The 24,765-nt window shown below is 41.3% G+C and overlaps 2 protein-coding genes across 7 annotated transcripts in view; one reads left to right on the forward strand and one right to left on the reverse strand.

The window, feature by feature from the left end:
* SYCE3 (synaptonemal complex central element protein 3) overlaps nucleotides 1-24,765 on the reverse strand; it is a 36,403-nt gene that overhangs the window by 7,151 nt on the left and 4,487 nt on the right. The gene's annotated exons all lie outside the window — the stretch shown is intronic.
* STYK1 (STY kinase 1) lies at nucleotides 150-24,765 on the forward strand. Of its 6 annotated transcripts, none has more exons than XR_014952048.1 (11): nucleotides 371-876; nucleotides 7,668-7,772; nucleotides 8,602-8,745; nucleotides 9,651-9,899; nucleotides 10,146-10,327; nucleotides 12,110-12,193; nucleotides 12,442-12,650; nucleotides 12,860-12,900; nucleotides 13,185-13,281; nucleotides 13,722-21,242; nucleotides 22,169-22,387. XR_014952048.1 is itself a non-coding variant. In XM_085569366.1 (11 exons), exons 3-11 carry the CDS (start codon nucleotides 7,706-7,708, stop codon nucleotides 13,924-13,926), a joined length of 1,278 nt encoding a protein of 425 aa, XP_085425492.1. In that variant the 5' UTR covers nucleotides 371-876; nucleotides 2,566-2,593; nucleotides 7,668-7,705; the 3' UTR covers nucleotides 13,927-24,765. The 6 variants fall into 6 exon arrangements, 3 of the variants coding, with proteins under 3 accessions (XP_031359518.2, XP_085425492.1, XP_085425493.1); XR_014952049.1 differs by having other exon boundaries at nucleotides 13,722-20,508; nucleotides 21,003-22,387; XM_085569366.1 differs by adding an exon at nucleotides 2,566-2,593 and having other exon boundaries at nucleotides 13,722-24,765.

Raw genomic sequence — 24,765 nt, forward strand, 5'->3', positions numbered from 1 at the left:
GTTGATGAGTGTGAAATTAAGTTTGTCTCTTGACAAGAAGTAGCTCTCATGTTGTTTACTCTTGAAATACAACTGCCTCTCCTGTGAAGTAAGGTAAGCAAATAATCTTTTGTAGACTCATATAAACAGAACTCAGGAATCTGAAAGGGTCACAGGGAAGTTCAGGAGTATTGTCCTGGTGTGGTTGGGGAGCTCAGAGTGGTGTGAGGAGAAGGCAGGGGAAAGCTAAACTTTTCAAAGTTCTGGCAGAATGCGTGGAAAGCCCGAGCAGGAGGGACACCAAGGGGCAAGGCAGAATGTGAAAAACCCTGTGTTTCTGCTGTAGCATGTTTTGATACCATTAATCTTTTATCTCTTTCTTCATTTGCAGACCATGTTCCAGATGGAATGCTTTTTCCGCCTCTAGAGTCCTCAGGGTTTTGTACAGATTTTCTGTTCCAAGAGCCCATTCTTTTTAAACGTGAACCTCTAGGCAGAAGTGTATGAATTCTATTTATTGTATAACCTGTCCCTCTTGATCTGTACTGGTGTGCCTTTCAGACCCCACTGCAGGTGCCTTTGCTGTGCCTGTCTGTAGTGAGCCCATGAGCAGCTGGTGTGTGGAAGCCAGGCAGACCCGTTCTGCAAGTGTGTGCCTTCCTGTCACCTGCGTGTTGGACATCCCTGGGGACACAGCTGAGGAGACCTAGAGCAGCAAAGAGCCGAAGCTGGGCGGGACTGGAGGAGAAAAATCAGTGAGGAGGAACTGAATAATAAGAATTACAACCCTCCCAAGCTAATCACCGGAGTTACTGGGAGTGGCCTCAAACTGGGAAACGGCAGGAGGAGAGCGTCAGGAAAAGACGACCGCAGGGCTGGGGAAGCGGTGTCATTCAGGTAAGTGAGAGAAAGCACTTCTGGAAGATCAGCCCATGAATATTTATTTCTTAGAAGACTTTTATTAACATAAATGTGACCTGAATTAGGAAGTGGCTGTCCTGTAAAGTCTATACGTCTGTCTGTGTGTGTATGTACACATGTGCATGTGTTTACTGCTGGTAGTGAAGCTACTTACAGCCATTTCTGTGATCATAATGGTGTTGGGGTTTGAGAAAAAAACTAAAGAAGGATGTCCTCTACACACTGGCTGATTTAAATGGAATAGCTCACAGGCATTTTTTAAAGAGGAAGAAATTAACAAAGTAATTAAGTTCCGCATAAAATTAGTCTCAGTTCACTGAAAGAGGGTGATGCTACGCATGTGTGTATAAATATGACCAGTCTTTAGTTAAATAATACATGCCTGGGGCTGAAGTAATTACCATTTTACTCCCATCACTGTTGCTTGATTGTAATGCAGTGATCTCTAACCCAAAGTGGTGAAGATATCTAGATTTTCCTGTTTACCTGTGTGTGCTTGAGCTACTGATTAAATTACAACAAAAATCTGTGTTAAATCTACCAAGAAACATCCAGAACTTGGGAAACTAAAACAAAAGTTGTCTACACAGCTTCAGGTGGCTGTGAATTTATGAAAGCAGATTTATGTTGGATTTCTGAAACAATGAAGCAGTAATGTGATGTCATACAGTATTTTTATCACACAGTAGGTTTTTCACAACAAGAGCTATATGTATGCATGATTATTTGAAACAAAAATCCTTCATTCTTCTCATGTTCTCTCATAGCTTTTGCTGTCACAGTTTTTCAGAATTTGTGTATTTGTGCTGGGGTTTGATACAGGCTTAATACAGGCAGCTACCAGCAAAATCAGAGCTCAGTCAGCAGGGAGACATTTTCAAAAGCAGGATATGATTTTGCTGTCATAAAAAGGAAGCCATAGGTGGTAGTGTACTGTTGAAAGTTTTCACTTCTAGACTTTTAATAACCTGCTCATTAAGGGCTTCAGCTTAATGTATTCCTTGGGGTTTTTTTATTATTTTAACTCATTCCTCAGATTACCTGCGAGGAATTACTTTTGCTGGCCTTAATTTAGTGGGAATGTCCAAGATAGATCTTAATTTTCCAGAAACTATGGTAGGCCATGTCTGCATTAGAAAAAATATCTTTGTCTTAATCCTCATTTGGGTTCTGTACTGTTTCACACTTCTGTATTTAGATTTTCTTATGCAGCACAAATAAATTAATTTTTGTAGATGATCTGAGTTTAAGCATAACCTAGCACCGAACGAACTTGCATATCTCAACTGAAATGGTGCCAGTTAGAACAAACATTTCTAGCATAAAAGCACAGCAGCACTGAGTACTCCTGACTCATTTCTCAGTGCAGTAGTGACTGTGAACTTTGCCTGTTTTTTTCTGTTATATTGAAAAGGAGCCAAGTTTCCTCTAAGTAACCACCTGCTCAAATAGCAGCATGGGCCTCATTATTTGTTGTTTTCTCTATGCTCTCTATGCTTTTGTCTAACTCTTCAAAAGTGGTCAGCCTAATTTTCTTCCACTTCCTTAATATGCTTCTGTAGCAGTTAGCCTAGGTTTGATATTCAAGTCTTGCTTCTAATTTTGGACCAAGAGAAAATTTTATGTTTCTGTGTCTGATTTTTGAAACACTTTGTTTTCCTACAGGGTGTTACAGCTACCAGCTGTTTCAAAAGTGAGTAATATGACTAAATCTTCATAGCTGAAACAGTGCTACAGCAAGCCACAGGATACTATTTTTAGTCCTTATTCACAAGGACAGAAGGGACTCTGGTGTGGAAGGTCAGAATTTCCCATTCAGCCCAGGTGAAGATGCTATTTAGTAACACACAGGTGCCTTGCAGTGAGAGATGAGGTGACTCCATGGCCTAGGAGTCAAACCTTGCAAAAATGACATGGTCTACCAGGCTGTTGGAAATAGTCACTAAGGTCTCCTGCAGACAGAAGAGACAGAATATGCAGTCTAACAAATGCATGGCTGAAACCTGTCTGGCTCGTTTTTTATTTGTTTTGGATGCTACTTTTAGTAAATGGTGGACATGGCAGGGGGAAAAAATCCATTTTCCACTGTTTGTTTTACAGTGTGCTTTATTTCTTCCTCTTCTTTCCCATTCAATGTCCACAATTGCCCACACCTGGTGGTTTCTTGCTGTTTGGGTTCCTGCAATTCCCTGTAGCTCCTCTCCCTTCCTGCTGCACAGCCAGCACAGCACGCTTGTGCAGAGCAGTTGCCAAAGCCTTGACTGTTGTCCATGTTCAAAGGTCAAATAAAAGAGGAGGGAAATAATAAAAGCAGCAGTGAAATGGTAACGGGAAAAGCTGGAGAGCAAGGTTTTGCCACTCACTGCGAAAAATTGAGTAGAAGACATAATGTTTATGGATTTGTCTTTTATCAGTCAGGCACTGTGCTGGACTAAAGTTACTGAATTACTCAGTTGTTCTTTATGTGCCTGTAGTCACATTACAGCTAGTCCTCACAATTGGTGCATGAAAAACAAGTGTAAGAATATTTTTATAATAAAGTGATGTACATTTAACATGGGACAGGATGTCTGGAGAAATAACTGCATTAAGTCCATGTCAGCTCGCAGCACTTTTAAAAGGGTCTAATGACAATCCAGATGAATCTTAGCTTTTATTTTTGTCATATTTAATTAATAAGGTGTTCCTTTAGACCTTTAGCTAATCATTATACAAGGATTTACATGTTTGTACTTATGATGGGACCTGCTGGTAGCTCACAAATTAGACATATTCAGGGGCAAATTTATGTATAATGTGTATTTGCTGTGAATATGGACAAGTTACTGAACATGGCAGGAGCAAGCAGCAGGCAGTTTCTGTGTGGGCAGTATTCAAGCTGTCTGTTCCCATATATTCCATAGGCATCTTAAGTCTTGATATTTCTATTTCTTTTCAGTCTTCACCACAAAGTTTGTCACTCAGATTTCTTAAGTCTTAGTCCTGGCACTTTAAATAACATAATTTGAACTTAATGATTAACTTTAAGGCCATAAAATATCAGAGAGGATTGATTATTTTAGGGCTTTACCATTATGTGAATGCTTCTGCTATTGCTAAGGGGATGGTATCCATGTGAGAATGAATGACAGAGGACTGGAAAAATCACAGTAAGGCTTCTGCTGGCACACAGTGCTCGTGGATCTGGGCTGACACAGGGAGTGGTTTCACAGTGCAGCTTTAGATAAATTAGTCACTCACCCCTGACTAAAACCAGCCACTAAAATGGCAGAAAATCACCATGGCAAATGAGCAGTGGATTTTTCCTGCTAGGTTAGTGGTTTGAATCAATTTACCATGTGAAAAATTGCACAAGTGAGAGCAAAACAAGCAATGAGAAGACAGCAAAGAGAGGGGATAATCCCTTCTTTTGGCATTGATGAACACTTAATTCAGCTCAGCTACATTCACATTCAGTATTTGGGCTTCCTGAACAGCTTGGCAAGCAAACATGGCTGGAAACAAAATGCCACCTTTCCCCAAGTGTTCATCCTGTTGGCAGATGTGCACAGAGGAACAGTGTTGGTGTAGGATGGAGGCTGTGGAGCTGCTGTGCCATGTGCTGTGCACCAGGTAGTCTGCTAGGAGCAGTTTGCAAGTGCAGGTGACTGTAGTTTAACTTCTGCTGAGGTTTTGCCTTGTATTTCCCATTGTCTAAGAGCAGCTGCTTCTGCTATTTTTAGGTACTGTGGTCTTTGTTGTATATTTAGCTTTGACATCAGGATTTTGGTTCAGGTTGAGGGTCAGAAGGCTCTGCAGAGGGATCTGGCCAGGCTGGATCCATGGCCCAAGCCGTTGTGTGGGGTTCAGCAAGGTCAGGTTTGGATCCTGTCCTTGGCTCACACCAAACCCTGCAGCTCCAGGCTGGGCAGAGGGGCTGGGAAGCCGGGAAAGGCCCTGGGGGCGCTGGGGACAGGCTGGACAGGAGCCGGCTGTGCCCGGGGGCAGGAGGCCGATGGGCCGGGGCTGTGCCAGCCATGGCGTGGCAGCAGGGCCAGGGCAGGGACTGTCCCTGTGCTGGCACTGCTGGGCCACACCTCGGAGCCCGGGGCACCTGGGGAGCCGCAGCACAGGAGAGACATGGAGGGGCTGGAGCGTGTCCGGAGAAGGGAACGGAGCTGGGGGGGCTCAGCCTGGAGCAAAGGAGGATCGGGGGGAACCTTCTGGCTCTGCACAGCTCCTGACAGGAGGGGACAGCCGGGGGGATCGGGCTCTGCTCCAGGAACAGGGACAGGACAAGAGGAAACGGCCTCAAGCTGTGTGAGGGGATGTTTATATTAGATCAGGAAATTTTTCTTTGCCGAGAGTCATTAAGCATTAGGATAGACTGCCCAGTGAAGTTGGTGGAGTCATCATGCCTGGAAATGTGGACGTGGCACATGAGGGCATGGTTTAGTGGTGAACGTGATGGTGGTGCTGGGCTGACTGTTGGACTTGATGATTTTAAGGGTCTTTTCCAACCTTTATGATTCTATGAATTCCAGTGAGTGGAATTCAGTCTGTGTAAAAGAATATTAAAAAATACAGTGGAATAAACAAGATGACATTTAGTTAAAATTGCACAAATTCTCTAATGCAAATTCTAAAATGAAGTAACACAGTGTATGTGTGCACATGATCTAGACAGCACTGATATCGGTACAGTGTTAATCCACAGGCAGGGAAAATCAGAATGCCAGTGAAGTACAGATTTTGAACTTTTTAAGATATTTTTGTTTCCTTTATCCTGTCTTGGTACTGGAAAAATGTCTTCATCTAATAATATAAGTAGTTGAGCAGTGTCAGTAGTTCTGCTCTGTGTTGAGTATGCACATGAACATGTTAGTTCCACATAAATTTCATGTGTTTCCTATTGCAAAAAACATTAAATGTATAACATGAGTTCTGTGGATTTCCAAGTTACCATTCTTCTTGTGAGGATAGGAATGTAAGAACCGCAGTGATGTTACTGTTAGACAAATAAGCTGCAGAAACAGCCTAGTACAGGATTTTATTTAGTCTTGGCCTGAAAAGTGGCATTGAATGGCACTTCAAAATTACCTTACTGAGCAAAACTTCTTTTTCTGCTTGCTGAGTATTGTGAGAGGATAGAGACATAGGGTCTAAGTGGGCTTCTGTAATCAAGTTTTTCTAGTGCTAACACCTCCATAAGCAACTACAGCACATGGGAGTGCCAGGGCAAATAAAGTGCCAATGACTGCCAGTGTTTTCATTCCTGGATCCCATGGTTCTGCCCTGAGTATGGTTGGAAAACATGAGTGCCACCCACTGGCATCACTGCTGGGAGGTGCATAAAGGGTAGAGAGCAATCTTTTTTACAGACAGGGACCAGTGTAGACATGGCTGCTGTGTCAGAGCTTTTTCCATGGATCTTTGCTGCTCCCTCTGTAAGCACAAATTGAGGTGTGTGCTTTTGTGTGCCTGTGCATGCATGGTGTGTAAATGTCAGTGTGCATTTCTAGTAAGCACCTGTAAAAAGCCATTAGCAAGTTTTAAGATGAAGTTTGGACTGTTCATGACTTAGATTATACTGTGGTTACTGGCTAATGGTCCTGAAGTCTGTGTATACCTGAGAATGAAGGAAGCCAGGATTGGTGTTGTGTATTTGTGTGTGTGTATGTGTGTGTTAGAGCTGAGGTGGGTTGTTTCAGTGTGCTTGCTTTCAGGGTGTACCTGAAAAGCTTGGTATTATTGTTGTGTTATTACTCCTTTGACTGGATTCCTGGTGTAGCCAACCTTGGAACCAGGTAAATCTGCTAGCACATTAAGAATAAAATTAAATTAAAAAAAAAAAAGGAAAGAGACTTTTTTGTGATACCTTAAAGCCAGATATATTCCATTTTCCTTTCTCTGCTGCCTCTGTTGTGCAGCTGGTAAAGAATAATTTCACTCATTAATTTTAAGCATGAGAGCAAACTGTTAAATGTTTCGTCACCAAATTCCATAAAATCAAATGCCCTATATTTGCCATTGAGGTTAATTGCCTAAAACTTATAGCTGACAACAAAGTATGTGCTTACAGGATAAAAGTCACAATTCCTATAAAATGTTCTAGATGATACTGTTTGAGAAGCTGTTAAGTCTTAAATTTTGGCAATGTTTATAAGAAGCAGTGACTAAACAAGGTGCATGCTTGTACAGGCTGTGGATTTTCAGCTACAAATGCAGAAGAGTTGTAGATGTTGTGCTTCAGAATACCTACAGACTTGGCAGTGCTCAGAAGTTGGTACCAGAGAGCCCTAATGACAACTCTTTTTTTCTCCTTGCCTTTGTATAGCAACAGTAGGAGTAGTGGCAAGGACTGTAGTCAAGAATGACATTTTCTCTGCATGCTGCTGATCTGTTCACTTGTAATAGACCAGAAGATAAAATGCTGAGCCATTCTGGCATCTAAACATGTGTTAGCTAGGGGGGGTGTTAGATGTTCTTTAAATATCATTAGGTTAATATCTATGGATTTTTGTACATATGCCAGCCTTTAGGAGAAGGGGTCCTTATTTGCTTGTAGAGCACTGTAGAACAAGCTTAACTCTAAATTCTCTCTGGTCATGCAGTGCATCATCCATAGGATGTGATAGTGGATGTCCTGTGTCATTCTTTGAACCTTCAAATCCCCGTGCGGCTTCATGCAGCCACTGATTGTAAAGGGTAGAAAAGTTCCTATTCACTTCACTTGTTGCTTCATCATCATCCTTTCTCCTAATAAATTATTCTTTATTTTTGTGCAGGAAGTGGGGATTGGAGGCCTGCTGGCTTGTAACTGAACATGGCAGGGGATGTGAAAAGATTCTCACGGATGCTGCTGGAGTGCAATAGCAATGACAAGCTATGTGGTAAGTTTCACACATTCCTTTAATAAGGTTTCATATGCTTGCAGGAAGGCCAGCTTCACTAAAAAGTGTGCCAAGCCCTTTCTCCTCCTTCATCGCATCGCAGCCCACACAGAAAGATTTGATGGAGCTTTCCAAATGTTTATGGGGATGAAGCCTCTGTGGCTGGATTAATCTCACATAATTTCAGCCATTTTAGAGAATTCCTACTTTGAATGAGGTGTACAGCAGTTATTAAAGATTCCCTGCAGCTTCCAAAAGGACCAGTTTTGTGGGATTTTGATTTCATGACTTTCTGCCATCTTTGGGAACCGAAAAAATGGTCTTGACCACCTCCAAATCTGGGGACATGAGAAATATAGTTACCTTCACAAGCCTTGTTAATTGCAATGTCTTCCAGTCAAATTCCAAAGGTGACCACACCTAGTTTCCTTTAAAATGCTCTGTGTAATTTTACTGGAAGGAGCTGGAGCTGTAATTGCACATGGTGGCATAGCAATATCCAGCCTGTCCCATCTCCCTGCTGTCCTGCTGCCAGTGCTGTTTCTGTTTCACTGGTGGATGAGACTTCAAATGGCTTCAAATCCTGGCCTCCATATTAAAGCATCTAAATAAGTGACCTTAGGTGTGGGAGTCTTAGTGATTTCATGGAGTTTGAGTACTCAGCACCTTTGAAAAATAAGGTGGCAGCACTAACAGCGTTCAGCTATTCCAGAGGATGGAACACACACTTTTGGGGTTGAAAGTTACCAAAATGGATTGTTTTACATGCTTATACAGAACCAGTGTGCTGCTTACTCCTTGGTTTTCTATTTTCTTTCTCTGCTGACAGTTGTGCGTGAATATCAAACGGAAGTGATCATTGTCCCAGTTCTCCTGGTGGGAGCTTTTGTCATCGTGCTCACTGTGATCCTTTGGCTGCACTGCCGTGGCCTGCGAGCAAAGCAGGCGCAATCGGCGCCAGCTGGAACCCAAGGTAAAAAAATGCTTTTCAACCAGAGGAAAGAGTATTGGTTTCACAGCCAGAAGCCAATTTCATTTCCCCATCGCTTGAGCTGTTAGGCAAAACCATTTATGAGGATCCCGAGTGGTATTCAGCAATCCAGTCAGCATTAGAAAAATTTGGAACACTGATTTACTCCACTTTGCAGCAGCAGCAGTGGAAGCTGTAGTATAGATGGATCTGAGAAAATCTAAAGCATCATGCCATGCAGGCTGTTTAACATGCTGTGGTAACATCACAAGAGCTGTGAAGTGTATGTAACAGCTCCTGGAGGCTGGTGCAAGGAGAGGTTTACTGGGGTAATTATGAATGATAGTAATTTTGATGTAGATTACACCTTGTTAATCCATTTTCTATACTGCCATTTCAGAAATTTAATTTCAAGCTGCTGTCACCCTCTTCCTATGGAGACAACATTAAGTAGAACAGGATGAGGGGGTAGGGAAAGGTTTGTTGGTACATGTGTGGCTGTGTGGAAATAAAAATACAGTTCTGAACTAATTTTGGATATGTAGAGGGAAGCAGCTCTTGAGCCTGTATTAAGAGATATAATTAAAAATGGGTAATAAAAGAAAATGTTTATTGCTTGAGCACATGGGAATGAAGTCCAAATGTGTTTTATCTATAAAAGGTTATGTAGTTAAATATGGGAGAATTTCTAGACTATTTCTGTCTTTTCATCCAACAGAGTGGTAGATAAATTCTTTGTCCACTTCAAGGGCCAGGATAAGTAGGATACAATAACAGTTCCTTACTTTGCCCTGACTTCTGAAACACTGTGGAGCAAAAATGAAAGAGCATGGAAGGATGAGCATTGCCATCTATTGCAAGAGTTCATCTGTCTGCTTTTATGCATCATATATATTTGCTTTTGTTAGTGACGAGAAAGAATCAGCAGGAACCCTGCTCAACAGAGAACCACTACATACAGCTGAGTGAGAGATCTGTGGAGAGCCTGCTAAATTCTGAATCCTTGACTCTGAAAGAATTAGAGATACCACGAGAGAAACTCCTACCAGACACCTTGCAGCTGATAAAACTTGGTGCCTATGGGAGCATCTACAGAGCACAGTTGGAAACTGGGAGCTCTGGGAAGACGAAGACTGTGGTATTGAAAGCCTTGCAAGGTAAAGCCCATGGTCAGGATCCACTTTGGTACCCATGTATCCCAGACATGGTGCTGGGCAGAGCATTGCCATCAGTACTGGGCAAGAACAAGCTATGTTCAGTATAGGAAGTCCAAGATGTTCTTGTAGGAATGTCTAGGTAGGATTAAAGGATACTGACCATGTTGGTTTTAGCTGTCAACCTGTTCTTTGATGCTTACATTTGTTGTTGTTTTGTTTTTAATTTGTTTTTTTTTGTTCTTTCAGACCCAGCTAGTCCCCAGAAAGTAAAGGATTTCTTGGGAAGGATTAAATTCCATCAAAATCTTGGCCATCATGAGAACCTGGTTGAATTGGTGGGATGTTGTGTAGACCAGCTCCCACTTTATATGATCATAGAAGATGTGTCTCTCGGTGACCTGCTGACATTTCTGTGGACGTGTCGGAAGGTGAGTCAAAAGAAGTGATGACAAAATAGCTTCTTAAATTCCTTAGGTACATATCTATCCATAAGTCATAAATTATTTTTCATCTCTCCATGTGTCCCTCTATATCAATCAAACTATTTCCATGCTCCATAGAAGTTCTACTCAGGTCCTACTTGGCAGACCATTGAAGGGCATTGCAGGCACTGGAATTAAAATGAATTCATACAGCCACCTGAATTTCTAAAGTTTTAAATCATATCTCACTCCAAATGCTTTAAAGAAAGCAGAGCAGTTACAACACAGGGCAAGGTCATGGGATGATAACTAATTGGTAAAAGACAGGAAATAGAATATAAGAATGAAAGGTTGGTACTTGCAGTGAAGGTAGGTCAGCTATCTAGGACACGTTGCTGTTCATTCCATGTATTAATAACCTAAAAATGGAATGACAGTGGTGTGAGGATATTTGTTAATGATTCCAACCAGTAAATCCAAGGGCAGACCCAATGGAATTGCAGAAAGATCTTCCAAGATTGAGAGACTTGTAAATAAAAAGAAGAGATGAAAATCAGCATAGTTAAAAATGAAATAATGCACAGGAAGAAGTTTCATATATGTGAATGATGGCTTCATGTCTGCCCATTGTTGAGGAGTGGTAAAATCTGATGGGATGAGGTCTCATAATATGAAAATATGCAGTCCATTAAAAATGGATCTAAAAAAGAGCCCAAATATCAGGGGAAGTTTAGATTGGATAGCAGGAAGATATTCTTCCCCCAGAGGGTGCTGGGGCACTGAACAGGCACTCCAGGGAAAGGTCACAGCTCCAAGGCTGTCTGAGCTCCAGGAGTGTTTGGACAGCACTGTCAGGGACAGGGTGGGATTATTGGGATGTCCTGTGCAGGGCCAGGAGTTGGACTCAATGGTCCTTGTGGGTCCCTTCCAACTCAGCATATTCTGATTCTATCACTCATTGTTACAAAAGACACGGAAACAAAACTCTGATGTTACAGTGTAAATCCATCAGTCTACATCTGAAAAATGAGTCAAATTTTGGCTCATCAGTCTGTATCACTACATCTGAAACTCTAAATACAGAGTGATTGCTTCCTGTCCTGTTCAGCAGAAGGTCCAGGGGGTAGGAAATAAAGCTAGTATGTGTCACATTCAAAACAAACAAATGGAGCTGATTTTTCATGAAGGGAGGCGTTGACTAATGGACTGTCTTGCCACTGACTGCTGTGGATACCGACACTTCATATGAGGTCAGTTATGGAAGGTAACCTTTCAAAGGTTACTGAACATGTTGAAAACATAACCATCTCAGGAAGTTTTTAAATGGAATGTATCTGTGGGTTATAAAATGGCACAGGAAGAACATTATGTGCTTACCTTGTTGTCTCTCTCATCTCTCTCTCTCTTACTGTTACAGGCAGGGTGGTAGGAGAGATGGACTGTTAGTCTCATATCAGGTACCAAATTCATATCTTAGAATGTGCTTTTCTACTCATCATTCTAATTTATATCTATCATTCACCTGTTGGATTGTCATTCTTCACTGTCATTCTGACAATTTCTGTCTAACATTAAATTTTTTCCCCACATGTCAATTTGCCCACCAGTTGTCTCTAGTGTACTTGTCTTACTCAACACACCCTTGGCATCACCCATCCACGTCCTCCTACATTTATGAGCAATTGTGAAAAGGAGGAGCAAAAGATTAGATAGATTAGAAGGAAACATTCCCCACTGTCCTACTGCTGTGGCATTTGTTTGAACCAAGGTCTCTTATTTTGTGTCTAGGATGTAATGGCAATGGATAGTGTCCCCTATGACCTCACTGAGAGGCAGGTATATGAGGTTGGACAGCAGGTTGCAGCAGCTCTGGTAAGTCTGCTCAGGTTGGCTGCATTTTTTCTTTCTTGCTTGATTGCAACACAAGTTTGTGTTTTGGCTTAAGTCTTCTTGGTCTAAGCACTGAGAATAAAGGCTTTGTTAAAATACGCTTACATTATGTTGGTGAGCACATGTCCCTACTCCACAGTGTTGAAGACAAACATAAACTCAGTGAAAATTTGTATCAATTAAATTTGCTTTTAAAATCATCCTGTTTTCTTTCTTTTCCAATTTCCCAGGCTTATCTCGAAGAAAAGAATTTGTTCCATGGTGACATTGCTGCCAGGAATGTCCTTCTTCATCACAACTTCACTGCTAAGCTCTGTGGTTTGGGCCTGGCCTACGAAGCTCACACATATGGTGCCAGCTCAGTGGCATGGAAGGTGCCTGTCAAGTGGCAGGCACCAGAGAGGCTCCTGAGCAAACCCCCTACAATCAAGGCAGACATGTATGGCTTCATTTTGGGACTAGAAGTTCACCTACCTCTGACTCCTTTATGTATCATTTCATGTCCTGAAGTTCACAGGAAGGCAGATTTAGTTTCTGCATAATGCTCCACTTTTACAGCTCATTCTTTCTCCTATCTGCAGGCCATGCCTAGTTGTTTTTATGTATTTAAGCCAGCAAACAACATTGCTTTATTTTCTTTTCTTCCAGATGGTCTTTTGGAATTCTACTGTATGAAATGATTACACTAGGTAAGAAGATTTAATGCTAATAAAAAAAAATATACATAAGGAAGCAGCAAATTAACAAGATCCAAAATCTCAAATTTTAGAATGTAAAGTTGGGCCATTTAAATAACCACCCTGTTTTTTCCAATTTGCAAAGTCTCATCAATTCCTTTTAGACCTTCTGTTATTGTGACTTGTGGTAGGAAAAAAACAGATTTTGGTAGGGAAAGAAGGCAGTCTTGCACAGAAGCTGCTCTCTGCAACCACTGCCATAGAGTTTTCTACCATTGCTCCTTTTGCCCTCCCAGGTGCTCCACCATATCCTGAGGTGCCACCTTCTGACATCTTATTATACCTGCAGAAACAGAACATTATGAAGCAGCCCTCGAGCTGCCAGCAAGCCATGTAAGCCACTTACTTTATGGAAAATTGAACATGGGGTTGGCAGAGCTAAATGGAAATTAGACATAGAAAATGAGGTTTTACACAAGATTTCAAAGTCTGATCTATACTGAGTTTAACCTGTTAGCTGAGATTTGTGTCTGCCAATCTCCTTACTGGGTTCTGCTGCATAAAACCTCTGTGGCCAAAACCTTTCTGTTCTTCTCTTGAAAATGACACTTTTTCTGTTTCCTTCTCTTGAAAATGACACTTGTTTCTGTTTGCTTAAGTGTCCTTGCATTTTGCTGCTCCGCTGCTTCCTTGCAAGGTGCAGCACTGCTGGGGAATGATTTTTCTCCTCTAAGTTATAGGCTATTCTCTGAAATGAACAAAGTATCCACAGGGAAGGTCTATGGTACATTTCTTTGCATGAAGACATAATTTCATCATTTCATGATTTCCAGGTACTGCATCATGAAGTCCTGCTGGCAGTGGAGTGCAGCTCACCGACCTTTCCCAGCACAGCTCTTGTGCTCCCTGAAAGCAGCTGTGAAGACCAGCAATGGGCACACAGTGCTGCAGGTGCCTGAGCCAGTGGTGCCTGAACTCTATGCTAATGTTGCTGGAGTTGATGTGCACAGCCTGGTGAGGGAATACACGATCCTCTGAAGGGTCCTTTCATATTTTGGTAAAGGAGAAAGAAGTCTCAGAGTTTTCACTTTCTAAATAGTTTGCAAGCTCAGAATGAGGTGTGTATGTTGGAAGGGATCCCTTTGTTCTTCAAACATCTATAAAATCTCCATGCCAGACACAAGAAACTGTTATCATTATGCTAAATCAACCTGTTGGTATAATTCTGCCAGTAGTCATTTGGGACTAAAGTGTGTTTAGGAAGCTGTAGAGAATGTAATGAAAGACTAAAGTTAAAGGAGTGTTAGGTTTGTGTGGCAAGGTTATGGTGATGGGGTGGACTGCAGAGGTGACTCCTATGAGAAGATGCCAGAAGCTTCCCCCAGCTCCATGATGGACCTGCTGCTGGTCAAGGCTGAGCCCTTCAGCAGCACTGGTAGCACCTCTGTGATTACATATTTAAGAAAGTGTAAAAGATACTGCACAGCAGGCGAAAGAGAAGAGTGTGAATGACAGAGGAACAGCTCTGCAAACACCCAGGGCAGGGCAGAAGCAGGGGCAGGAGCTGCTCCAGAGCTGGGATTTCCCTGAGATTCTGTGGTACAGCCCACAGAGCAGTGGCTGAGCCCCTGCAGTCCATGCAGCCCAGAGGGGTGCAGAGATCCACCTGCAGCCCCTGGAGGAGCCCACGCCAGAGCAAGGGAATGTCTGAAGGAGGCTGTGACTCCAAGAGAAGCCTGTGCTGGAGCAAAATCTGTCCAGGCAGAATTTGTGGAGAGAGGAGCCCTCATTGGAGAAGGACTGCACCTCATGGAAGGGTTGTACATAATGAAAAACAACTCTTGGGAAGAACTCATGTTGGAGAAATTCCTGAAGGACCCACTTTCCTGTGGAGGGACTCCACTCTGGAGCAGGGAAAACGTGTGAGGGGTCCTCCCCCTGAGGAGGAAGGAGCAGCAGAGACAATGTGAGATGAACTCACCACAACTCCCATTCTCCCTGCTGGATGAAAAGAGGTAGAGAAATTGGGAGTGAAGCTGAGCCTGGGAAGAAGGGAGAGGTGGAGGAAGGTGCTGCAAGATTTGGTTTTACTTCTTATTATACTTCCTAATTTGATTAGCAGTAAACTAATTTTTCTCAAGTTGAGTCTGTTTTGCCTGTAACAGTAATGGGTGAATGATCTCTCACTGTCCTTATCTTGACCTGGGTGCCTTTTGTTACAGTTTCTCTCCCCTGTCCAGCTAAAAAGAGGAAATTATAGAGTGGCTGGATGGGTACCTGCCATTCAGCCAGAGTCAACTCACCATAAGGTTTCTGGAACTTTTCCCCCATCTTTTCTGTCCCAGGAAAATGCATCAGTTAGAGGAGATGTCCTGGGGAACATGCTGGGGTGGTATTCAGTAATTCTCTGGGATTTCTCTAGTGCTTTATACTTTAGCTTCCCTTGGGAGCATGGGCACTGTATTAAAACACACAAACCCACAAACAAACAATCCCCACACCTCCTTACCCAGCAACAAAACCAAGCTAAACCCTTCATGTCTGTGGATGCAGAAGCTGTTGCACAAATGTCATACATCTTCATGGAAAGTGTGCAGGTCAGGTGAGTACTCCAAAGTTTACATGAATTTTTTTGATCATTAATTTTAATGGACATGCAGACTTCGTAAAAAATTAGAGGCACTGGAAGTTGTGGCTATTTTGATTTAATTTAAAAAGAAGCAGAGTCAGTCTGTGAAACAAATTTTCTCACTTCTGTTTGTGGTTTCTAAAGTTGACAGTATCTTAGGGGCTTTTTCCTCTTATTATTTTGGCACTTTGAGCATTAAAGGTCCTTGTGAAAAAAGACTAAATGCACATTAAAGGAATAATTTTACCACTCTGTGTGAAGAGTGGATTCAGTGTTTACTCACTATCCCCCCTCTTAATATGACTCTTTCCATTCTGGTTTCCATCGTTGGTCTTCTTCCAAAGACAATGGTGAGAAGTTTTCTATTTTTAATGCAAAATGACATGAGTGAAATAGTTGTTCTTTTTATGTCACTTAGGTTTTGTAGGAAATGATGTTTTCTTCCATAAACAAATGTAATATGAGTTCATACAGTACATGAGTCACCACTATACACTGGGAAATTGCAAAGTCCATTCAAGAGGAAGCAGTCAGCTTTCTGACTTTTCCCATGGTGTTGGCTAATTGCCACCTGGATCTTCATAAACCAGTTGGTGTAAATCTGACCTGGAGAATTGAGATACCTTCTTTTCCAAATGGTAAAATAATAACATCCTCTTCTCTTGCCATCACTTGAAAATGGTTTCAAAGCTACCTGGTAAATTAGGTCAAATTCACAGTTATCTTTGGTGAATAAACTATTCATTTAAAAAAACATTTGATTGGTTCAAACCTCCCACTGAAGAGTGGATATTCAGAAAGGTCTTGCCTGTGAAAGTTGGGTGTGTGGCAGGTAATACAATCCCAGAGCTGTGAAAGCATGCCCAGTGCTGCTGCAGATCTGACAAATAATGCACAGGGAGCCTTGTTAAACTGAGAGCTAAAGGTAACAAATGCAGCACTGTTCTCAGGGGACAGAAAGCAATGCTCTGCCTTACACAAATCCTCATATTTTATTTCTGTTGTGAAAGCTCTGATAAAGGAAATCCATGGGAATTCAGATGCTGAGCACCTCACAGCCTCTAACACAAGATCTATTTTGGTTTCCCCTGTGAGCAAATCTGTGACAAGACCCTGCTAATGAATTAGCCTACAGAAAGATATTTTCCTGCTGTATGAGAAGATGTAATTTAATTTCCTTTCAATAAAGTGGCATTATTCATTCTAAGAATGTAAGCATTCTTACTCTGATTTGTCTTCCCCTGGTTCATTTATGTTGGTTTGAAAGTAACTGAATTGAAATTAGAATAAATTTTATACTGGCAAAATGTAATTGTACATGTGGAATTACTGTAGTTTAACTGCTCTCCCTGCTTTTTTGAGTAGCCTATACAGAAATCTTTTCCACATAGCAGTCTCCATTTTAGGAACAATGTAGACTCATGCATCCATTTCTCCTTAGTGAACCCACTGAGGACTTGGTGGAAATTTTTCAGTTGTTTTGTGGAGAATCATGGCTTTTCAGCTTTTAATGATAGACTTTGTTTTAGTTGTTTAATTAGAATATTTTGTTCCCATAAAAAATGTTGCCTTTTAATTATTATATTTAATTTTCTCAAAGATGACAGAACCATCTGCATAATTTATTTAGTTTCTGGTGGATTGTTCCTCTATTCTTCTTAAATGTAGCTTATCTTTCAGTGCACATAAAGGCTTATCTCTTCTGCCTGTCTTCTTCAGGCATCTGAGCACATTTTCAGTGAGAGACTGAATTAGATCCAATAGATCTCCTAAGGATGAGGAAATCCTGTCCAGACCAGGAGGAGTGAAAAAAGTGGTCCAAAAAGTGACAACAGACAGGAGGCACAGATATTAAATTCTGGTATGATTTGGCTTCACCATGTTTGGAATTTTCTGAAACCACATATGAGCAACATGAACTTTTTAAGGCTTTGTACTGCAAAATCTTCTTTGTGCTACAGTGGGCATGTTGCAAAGGACTCTGGTTCAGCCACATAGAAGAGAAGTACTGCAGTACTCTTGCTTTTTTGCATTCACAGAATTGCATTTTTGGTGAGGGCTTTGGTTTGGTCATGAGAATGTGAGAGTGCATTGGTTTATGTTCTACCTCCTACAGCTTGTAATTTTATTTATAGCAGGTGCTGCACCATCAACAAATAGCAATAAACCTCCAACATCCCCCCAACTGTCCAAGACACATTAAAGGCTTTTTTTCACATAAGTTTCATGTTACTCTCTTATTTTTGGATGGTTTAGCAGGTCTTTCTGTCTATGATAAAAGGAGGCAGTGAAGTGGGGTTTTCCTCTTGCCTTGTTTTATAAACAGCCCCCACTTCTGCAAGGGACATTTTAGTTCATAGAATCACAGAGTTATAGAATGCCCTGAGTTGGAAGGGATCCACGAGGATTACTGAGAGGAATTGTTCTTCATGCTGATGTTAAACCCAAGCTAAATTATGAAAGGATAAAAGACAAATTGCCTGTCTTGATTTTTCATTTAATTTTGCTCCCCTTCTCATGGACAATAGTTTCAGAAATAAAACAGCACAGAATTTCACATCTATCTTCTGATCTTATGTGGAAAATGCGCCCTCTGTTATTTTATGTGCACCAGGTTTGTGTCTCTGTAGCTTATTATGCTCTTTTGCATTTAAATGCACCGTGATTGGGTGACTGTAATGAAGTGGATGTGCTCAATTCCCATATTGCAGAAATATTTTATTTTTTATTTGATCAGCTTCCTATGATTAGTTCTTCAAAATTCAGTACATGGAGGTGAAGGATGAGGCTTGGGTGGGTAAGAAGAGGATATTTTGATGTAGATAGGCTATAGCAGAGCTGTTGCCACTGGAGAAATCTTTCTTAACTTTCTGCCAGAATCATTGCAACAAGAATGAGAGCAATTAAATATTTATGCCAGAGCCTGGTCGTGGTCAGTTTTTACTTTTTCATTACACCAATAGCATGTCCACAGCTGAGCTGCAGCTCTCAACTCTTGACCTCAGCCTGTCTTCAATCCAGGCTGATGTTTCCTGCCTGGTTTAAATTAATGTCTTCAGAAAAAGCATTTCCTGCGAGCTAGTGTTATCTTTTCAAAGTGTGGATTTACTGTGGTTTACCATTTGTGAGGGGAAAAAAAAAAAAGAGGAGCTAGATATAAGTTGAACTGTCTGTGATCAAAGTTAAGTTTGGTGGTTTTTTTTGTTTTTTTGTTTTGTTTTTGTTTTGTTTTTGTTTTAATGTGCATTTTTGGAACAAATGTCCTCCAGATTCTCAAACTGGAGGAGAGCATTTAGTTTGAGTTAGGTTTAATGAATGTAATTACTTAATCTCTTACACTGAATTATTGATTTTATTGATGTTATTTAATAAAATCCTGCATTCTCTATTTAATTTTTTTAATAGAATATGCAGACAGCTGCAGCAGCACAGTGAAGAAATCAGGGATGTAGGGGCAGAGTTTAGATCCAGCTTGCTGGAAAGTGGGAGAAGTCTGATGTTTATGTTAAAAATCTGCCCACAAGGAGCCACAAACTTGTAAAACAGGGCTAAAGTTCTTTGTTCAGTCAGTGTTCACCCTTTGTGTGATTTCTGCTGTGTGCACAATTGATTCTAGGAATAACTGTACTAGCTTGTTTTGCTCCCTGAATCACTACCCTGTCTGGATGAGTTTGAAATATCAAAAGCCACAGAATTATTCTATGAAAATGGGTCAACAGCATCCTGCAGCTCATTCCTACAGGACTGTTCCTGAAGGTGGCATGGACCTGCTAGCCCCTTAAACCACACACCACAAAAAATGGAGTGAGGGAGGAGGAGGAAATCTCTGGATATGGAGTCTGAAAAATCTCCTTTAGACCTTATCAGGCCACACAGCACAAGGCAGAGCAATTTGTCCAAGCCCAAGGAGTCCCTTTCAGTAGCCAAAGGTTTATTGTAAAGATTTATTTTATAATGTCAGTTCCTTATGTCAGGCTGACTGTTCTGTAGTTCCCTGTCTTCTTGAAGATGTTTGCTGCCACCTTTGTTTTGTATCCTGGTTTTTAGGGACAGACCATTGTTGAGTTCAGTGGAGCTGATCCTTGAAAACCAGCCCCATCCTGAGCCTCTCTTCTCTACAGGACTCTGTGACACTGGATTTCTCCTGTGAATACAGACTCTGGGACAGAATAAAGTCTGTTCTCTTAAAGTCCAGGCTTGATTGTGATTTTGGTTTTGTATTTTCCCCTTCTTTTCAGGAACAAAAGCATCTCATGATTACTGCCAACTTTTATGTCCCTGACCAGTTCTTCTATGTGTTCTTAAAAATAAATGGAGTATAAGAAGAAAGAAAAGATAAAGGAAAATTAAGAAAAGACATAGAAAATATTTATATATTTGAAAATTAAACATATATGTTCCTAGTAGTCTATAAAGTGAAAATAATCACACAAATTTTAATCTAATTATATTTTCAGATTTTAATAATTCTCAGAAGTAACAAAATTAATGATTTGTGAAGTCTCCTGTTCTGAAGGTACTGTGGTTTCTCTTTTCTGTCTGAAGTCCTGACCTAGCCTTAAGCAAAAATGAGCAACTTTTTCCTACACAAATCAAAGAGTTGAGGTGGAAAGGCTGATACTGTTGGACAGTGAAACTGTTGTTGTGGAAAAGGGCTGGCAATACAAGCATATGATTTAATAATGGAATCCACAGATTGAACCATCCCAATATATTCTCTTGCTCCATGAATGTGACATTAGAAGTAGCTCAGAGTTTGGTGCAACTATGGCAGGAACTGGAGGTCTGAAATGATAGAGGTTTGTTCTGGAGTGGAAGAATTCAAGTTTTGTGTGTGGGTCACCACAATAATTATTTCTCATCTCACAGTTGCCCTGTTTCAGTCAGATGGTAATAGTTGCTTTGCCACCCTGCAGAGTCACATATGGAGAATAGGACACAGGCACCACCTGTTCTACTGTTACATTTCAGCTTCCTCCTGGAGAGTTAAGGTAACCACACACCCCCCTCCCCCCCTAAATTTTCTTGTCCCAATTCTCAAACTCTTGTGTTTTGCTGTGTTGTTAATATGAATAAATAAATAGGTATAATTAAAGATGTTGATACAGATCAAATGCACCTGCACTGCTTTCATTGACAGTGCTTGCAGTGAAAGAGAAATGCAATCTGTCAATTATCCCGCTGAATTATCTGTTTGCTATTTGAGGAAATTTAATTCCTCACCTTTTTCATCTTGGTCAAGCCTAAATTGCTTATTCATATGACGGGAAGAATGCTAGGTACCTTTGCTCCCCCAGTCAAAGCAAGCTTCTCTGTCTAACAATGATTTATGGAGCATCCATCAGAGCAGCAATTTAATCACAAAAGATCGACCTCTTTGTGAACTATTGTCATTGCTTAAACCATTTTGTATTCCAAAAAGCTGATGTATGACATCATTCCTTATGTATATTACTTTTCTGCTAATAATATGCTCTGTCATTAGAAATCATTCCAAAGTGCTGAGAGGAAAGCTCATCTGCCCCTCAGGGAAATCCAGATCCACATCCAGGCTTTGTGGCAGATGGGACTTCTAAATTCCAAGTAAAGCAACATTTTAAAAAGCAACACTTAAAAGCATCTGACGGGTATAAAAAGGAACACTTCTCTCTGGATGTGAAACACAGAACTGCCAAGAAACAGAAAAGACAAAGAACAGAGAGGAACAAGAACATAAAGAACAAAGGTAATGTCTGTTAATAATGGAAAAGATGCATGCATTAGTAAATAAGCAGTCTAGCAGATTTCGTGTCTGAATTAGAGATTTGCATTTGTATGCTAAATTTTTTTCTTTCTGTCCTGCTGTTTGAGATTGGGAAGGATGGGCAGTTTAATGTAGGTTAAATTTGAAGACTTACAGCTCCAACAGAGTGATCTAGGAACTTCTGTTGGTGCTGTATCAAAACACTCATGGTATTTAGATTTCCCTTCAGATGCAAAGCTGAGTTGTGACTGATCAATAAGCCCCTATAATGGGCTTAATCTCAAGGGAGGGACTCTCAAAGGAAAGTGCAATGTATTGATGAAGTATGCAGTGACTGATTTTTTTTTATTAACATTGGTGTCAGTTGGGTGGATCAGCTGATTATATCAGCTGGCTGTGTAAATTTTTGTTCATGAGTTAATCAAAAGAGTGTGAATGTCCTTCTAAGTTAACAAAACGAGCATGGAACAGTATATATATATATATATATATATATATATATCTCCTGATACTTATTTCTTCCTGGTGCTAGCCAGCGCTGTAATGGTGAGCATTAATAAATTCTGCCAGTGACAATCACATTTATATTGTGCTTCATGTCTTTATTGAAATTGCTACATTCTGTTAGTTTCTCTTGTATTGTGCTTCCAACACATAGCTGTGGTTGATTCTGATAAATCAGAATCTCATGAAATATCACATTTTCAAATAAGTGAATTTGCTATTAAAGGTTAAATTATCAATGTGTGGAATATCAAAATAAACTCTTTCAGACGTTCTTGGACTCTGACATGAGTGCAGGCTTGAGATAAACTGACACTGCAGTTTGATGTGAATTGTATTTTTAAAGCTGGTCCCGTTAAGCAAACTTCACCTTTCTCACATTTATGTTCTTTTTCTTTTTTTAGGTTCTTTTGTTTCATCTAGTACCTGCTGGATTACTGCAGTGATTCTAGGCATCCTCTTCTTGACATTGCTGGGAATAATATTTTTATGGCTTTATTATCAAGGGTAAATAATGGTTTTATTATCAAGGGTGTAATAATAATAATAATAATGGTTTTATTATCAAGGTTTTATAATAATAGTTGTATTATCAAGGGTAAATAAATCTCCTTCACTGAAAATACTTCATTTGAATGTAGAACTTTGTCAGGGAGCACAGCAGAGCTCTGCTCATTGGTCCAAGAAGAGCATGGACCTTTTCTCTTTAAAAGAAGACTTACTCTCACACCTATCTCCATCTGGAAAATGGATGCCCTTCACAGATTCCTTCAGAGGCTGTGATCCTTTACCAGTCTCAGAAAAGCTCCAGGGCTGGCATTACTGTAACTGGGGAGAATCATTTTCTGAAAGAACGCATTTGTGAAATGTACTTGTAAGGAACTAGGCATGACTATGAGTGGGAAGAGACGTGTATGATTCTTTTTCAGGCTGCCCATGTCCCTGCTGCCCTGAGCAGTGGGTGATCTTCAGAGGCAGGTGTTACTCCTTCTCCAAGGAGAAGAAGGACTGGAATTCCAGCCAGGAATCTTGCTGGGCACAGGGAGCTTATCTCCTGGTGATCAGTAATACCAGTGAAATGGTGGGTGCCTTTGTAGGGGCAAGGGCAGGATGGAGTGGGAGCAAATCCCAGGCACTGTTATGGCAGTTCTTTCCCTCTGGGAGGAAGGGAGAGCGTAAAAGGCTTCTAGGACCCACCCACCACCTCCCTGCATTGGCAAAGACAAGGCTTTCCCTTAGGCACTCTGCAAGAGGGACTTGCTTCTTTCTGCCTGCCTCAGCTGAGTCTTTTTTGTAATGAGTTCAGCCCTCAGAACCCACAGCTGGGGAAGCTGAAATGCCGAATCTCAAAAAGCAGGTCCCTGTAGGAAGGAAGGGAGTAGGTGTTCACATTCAGAAATGGCCCCAAATTTTCCTCTCTCACACACTGTTTCTTCTTTACCCTTCAAAACCCATGACCTGACTAATGGACACAGCTGCTACATTGGTGTCTGTAGGTCCCACCAGAGACAGCACACATGCAAGCAAAGGACTGTGATACAGTGATTGTGCTTGCAATCATCAGCTGCTCCCAGAGGCTCAGACCCATCCCTTGCTTCTCCTCATCCCCTAAAAGTTCCTCAGCAAGTTTTGCACAGGCATGAAGGCCCACCTTGAATGTACTCAAATCTTCCTGCTCTACTTTCACCCCACATTTCTTATCTGTTCCAAAGCCCAAGGTGCTCCTGTCCAATGCTGTGCCTGGAGGTTTTTGATGGCCCATCAACTAGTAGCTGAAGACTTTTTGGTCTTTGCAGTTTTGTCTGTTATTTCTTGAATGTTTGTGTCTGTGGATTTCTGTTTCATAATTCTGTCCTCATTATGCTCTTTTGTCCTGAATGAGACCTTGATTAGATAACCTTAATGAAGCAGAGGCTTCCACCTCTCACACACTCATACAGATGATTTTAATTGCATACTTTAACTGGAATACTTTATACTTTCTGTCTCAAATGCCTTTAGTAGAACAGCAAAAAGTCCCTCGTGGGACAGAACATTTTGCTCTTTAGTGGTGGGAAATGGAGAGCCCAGTGTGAGACTGGCAAACTGCAAGCCTCACATTGAGCTCCAGGCATCACAAGTCTCACTGCCAGACCTCCTGTGTCTCAGGATGGATCCTCCTTGATCAGCTCACTGAGTCTAACTGCAGCAGGTCTCTTCCCTGCAAAGCTGTGAGATGTTCTTCCCCCTGCCAAAGTGGGGATCCCTCTGTAGTATTGCCCTGCTTGTGTGCTCTGTCTCTCACAGGGTCGAGTCCACCAGCCCTGTACAGAACTGTACTGTTCTGCTGAATGGTGCCATCCGTGCTTCCAGCTGTCAAGTCCCTGCCCCATGGATCTGTAAGAAATCTGCTCAGTGACCTCTGTGGACCTTGTCTTTGGAGAGCTCTGCTAAGGCCTGATTTCTGTGAAATTTCTCTGAGAGGAGCTGTGCTCCTTGCTCCTGTGCCAGCTGCCACACTGCAAGGAATGAATGCAGCTGCCACAGGAGGTCTGAGTGCTGCTCCTGGCTTCATTCACGATCACTCTGGTGATGTTCACATTCATAGCCCTCCCCTAGTGACAGACAGTCTTCAAAACGAAGGGGGAGGAGAGATTCCTCTGAGTTGCTCAGTCATTTTCAGAGGTACTTGAACACTGTCACTGCTGTTTTGAAATCCTAGGGAGAGGTGAGTTTGTAATCTGTGAGCTCATGCAAGTTCTGAGTTTATTTCCCTCTTTTGTGACATTGGTGACATGCACCAAAGCTGAAAGCTAGCCTGAAGTTTGAAGCTGGCCTATTTTTGCAAATGATCAGATGATGTCCACAGTACCTTTCTAACCTAAATTCTTCTGTGGTTTATATTTGTACCTGGAGAAAACTAGAGCACGGCTTCTGGTGTTACATTGCTGTGTAAATAGCTGTGAAGGAGTGAACATGCTACCCTGCTGAGCTGAAAATAAACATGAATTGCTTCTAACAA

This window comes from Lonchura striata, chromosome 1A (assembly GCF_050655825.1).
Source record: "Lonchura striata isolate lonStrDom1 chromosome 1A, ASM5065582v1, whole genome shotgun sequence".
Taxonomy (NCBI): domain Eukaryota; kingdom Metazoa; phylum Chordata; class Aves; order Passeriformes; family Estrildidae; genus Lonchura; species Lonchura striata.

Excerpts from the sequence above, each read along its gene's own strand:
- STYK1 (XM_031503658.3), top strand. The coding sequence starts at position 7,706 with ATGGCAGGGGATGTGAAAAGATTCTCACGGATGCTGCTGGAGTGCAAT. Across the intron at positions 8,746-9,650 it reads GGCGCCAGCTGGAACCCAAG|TGACGAGAAAGAATCAGCAG; the intron begins GTAAAAAAATGC and ends TGCTTTTGTTAG. Across the intron at positions 9,900-10,145 it reads GGTATTGAAAGCCTTGCAAG|ACCCAGCTAGTCCCCAGAAA; the intron begins GTAAAGCCCATG and ends TTGTTCTTTCAG.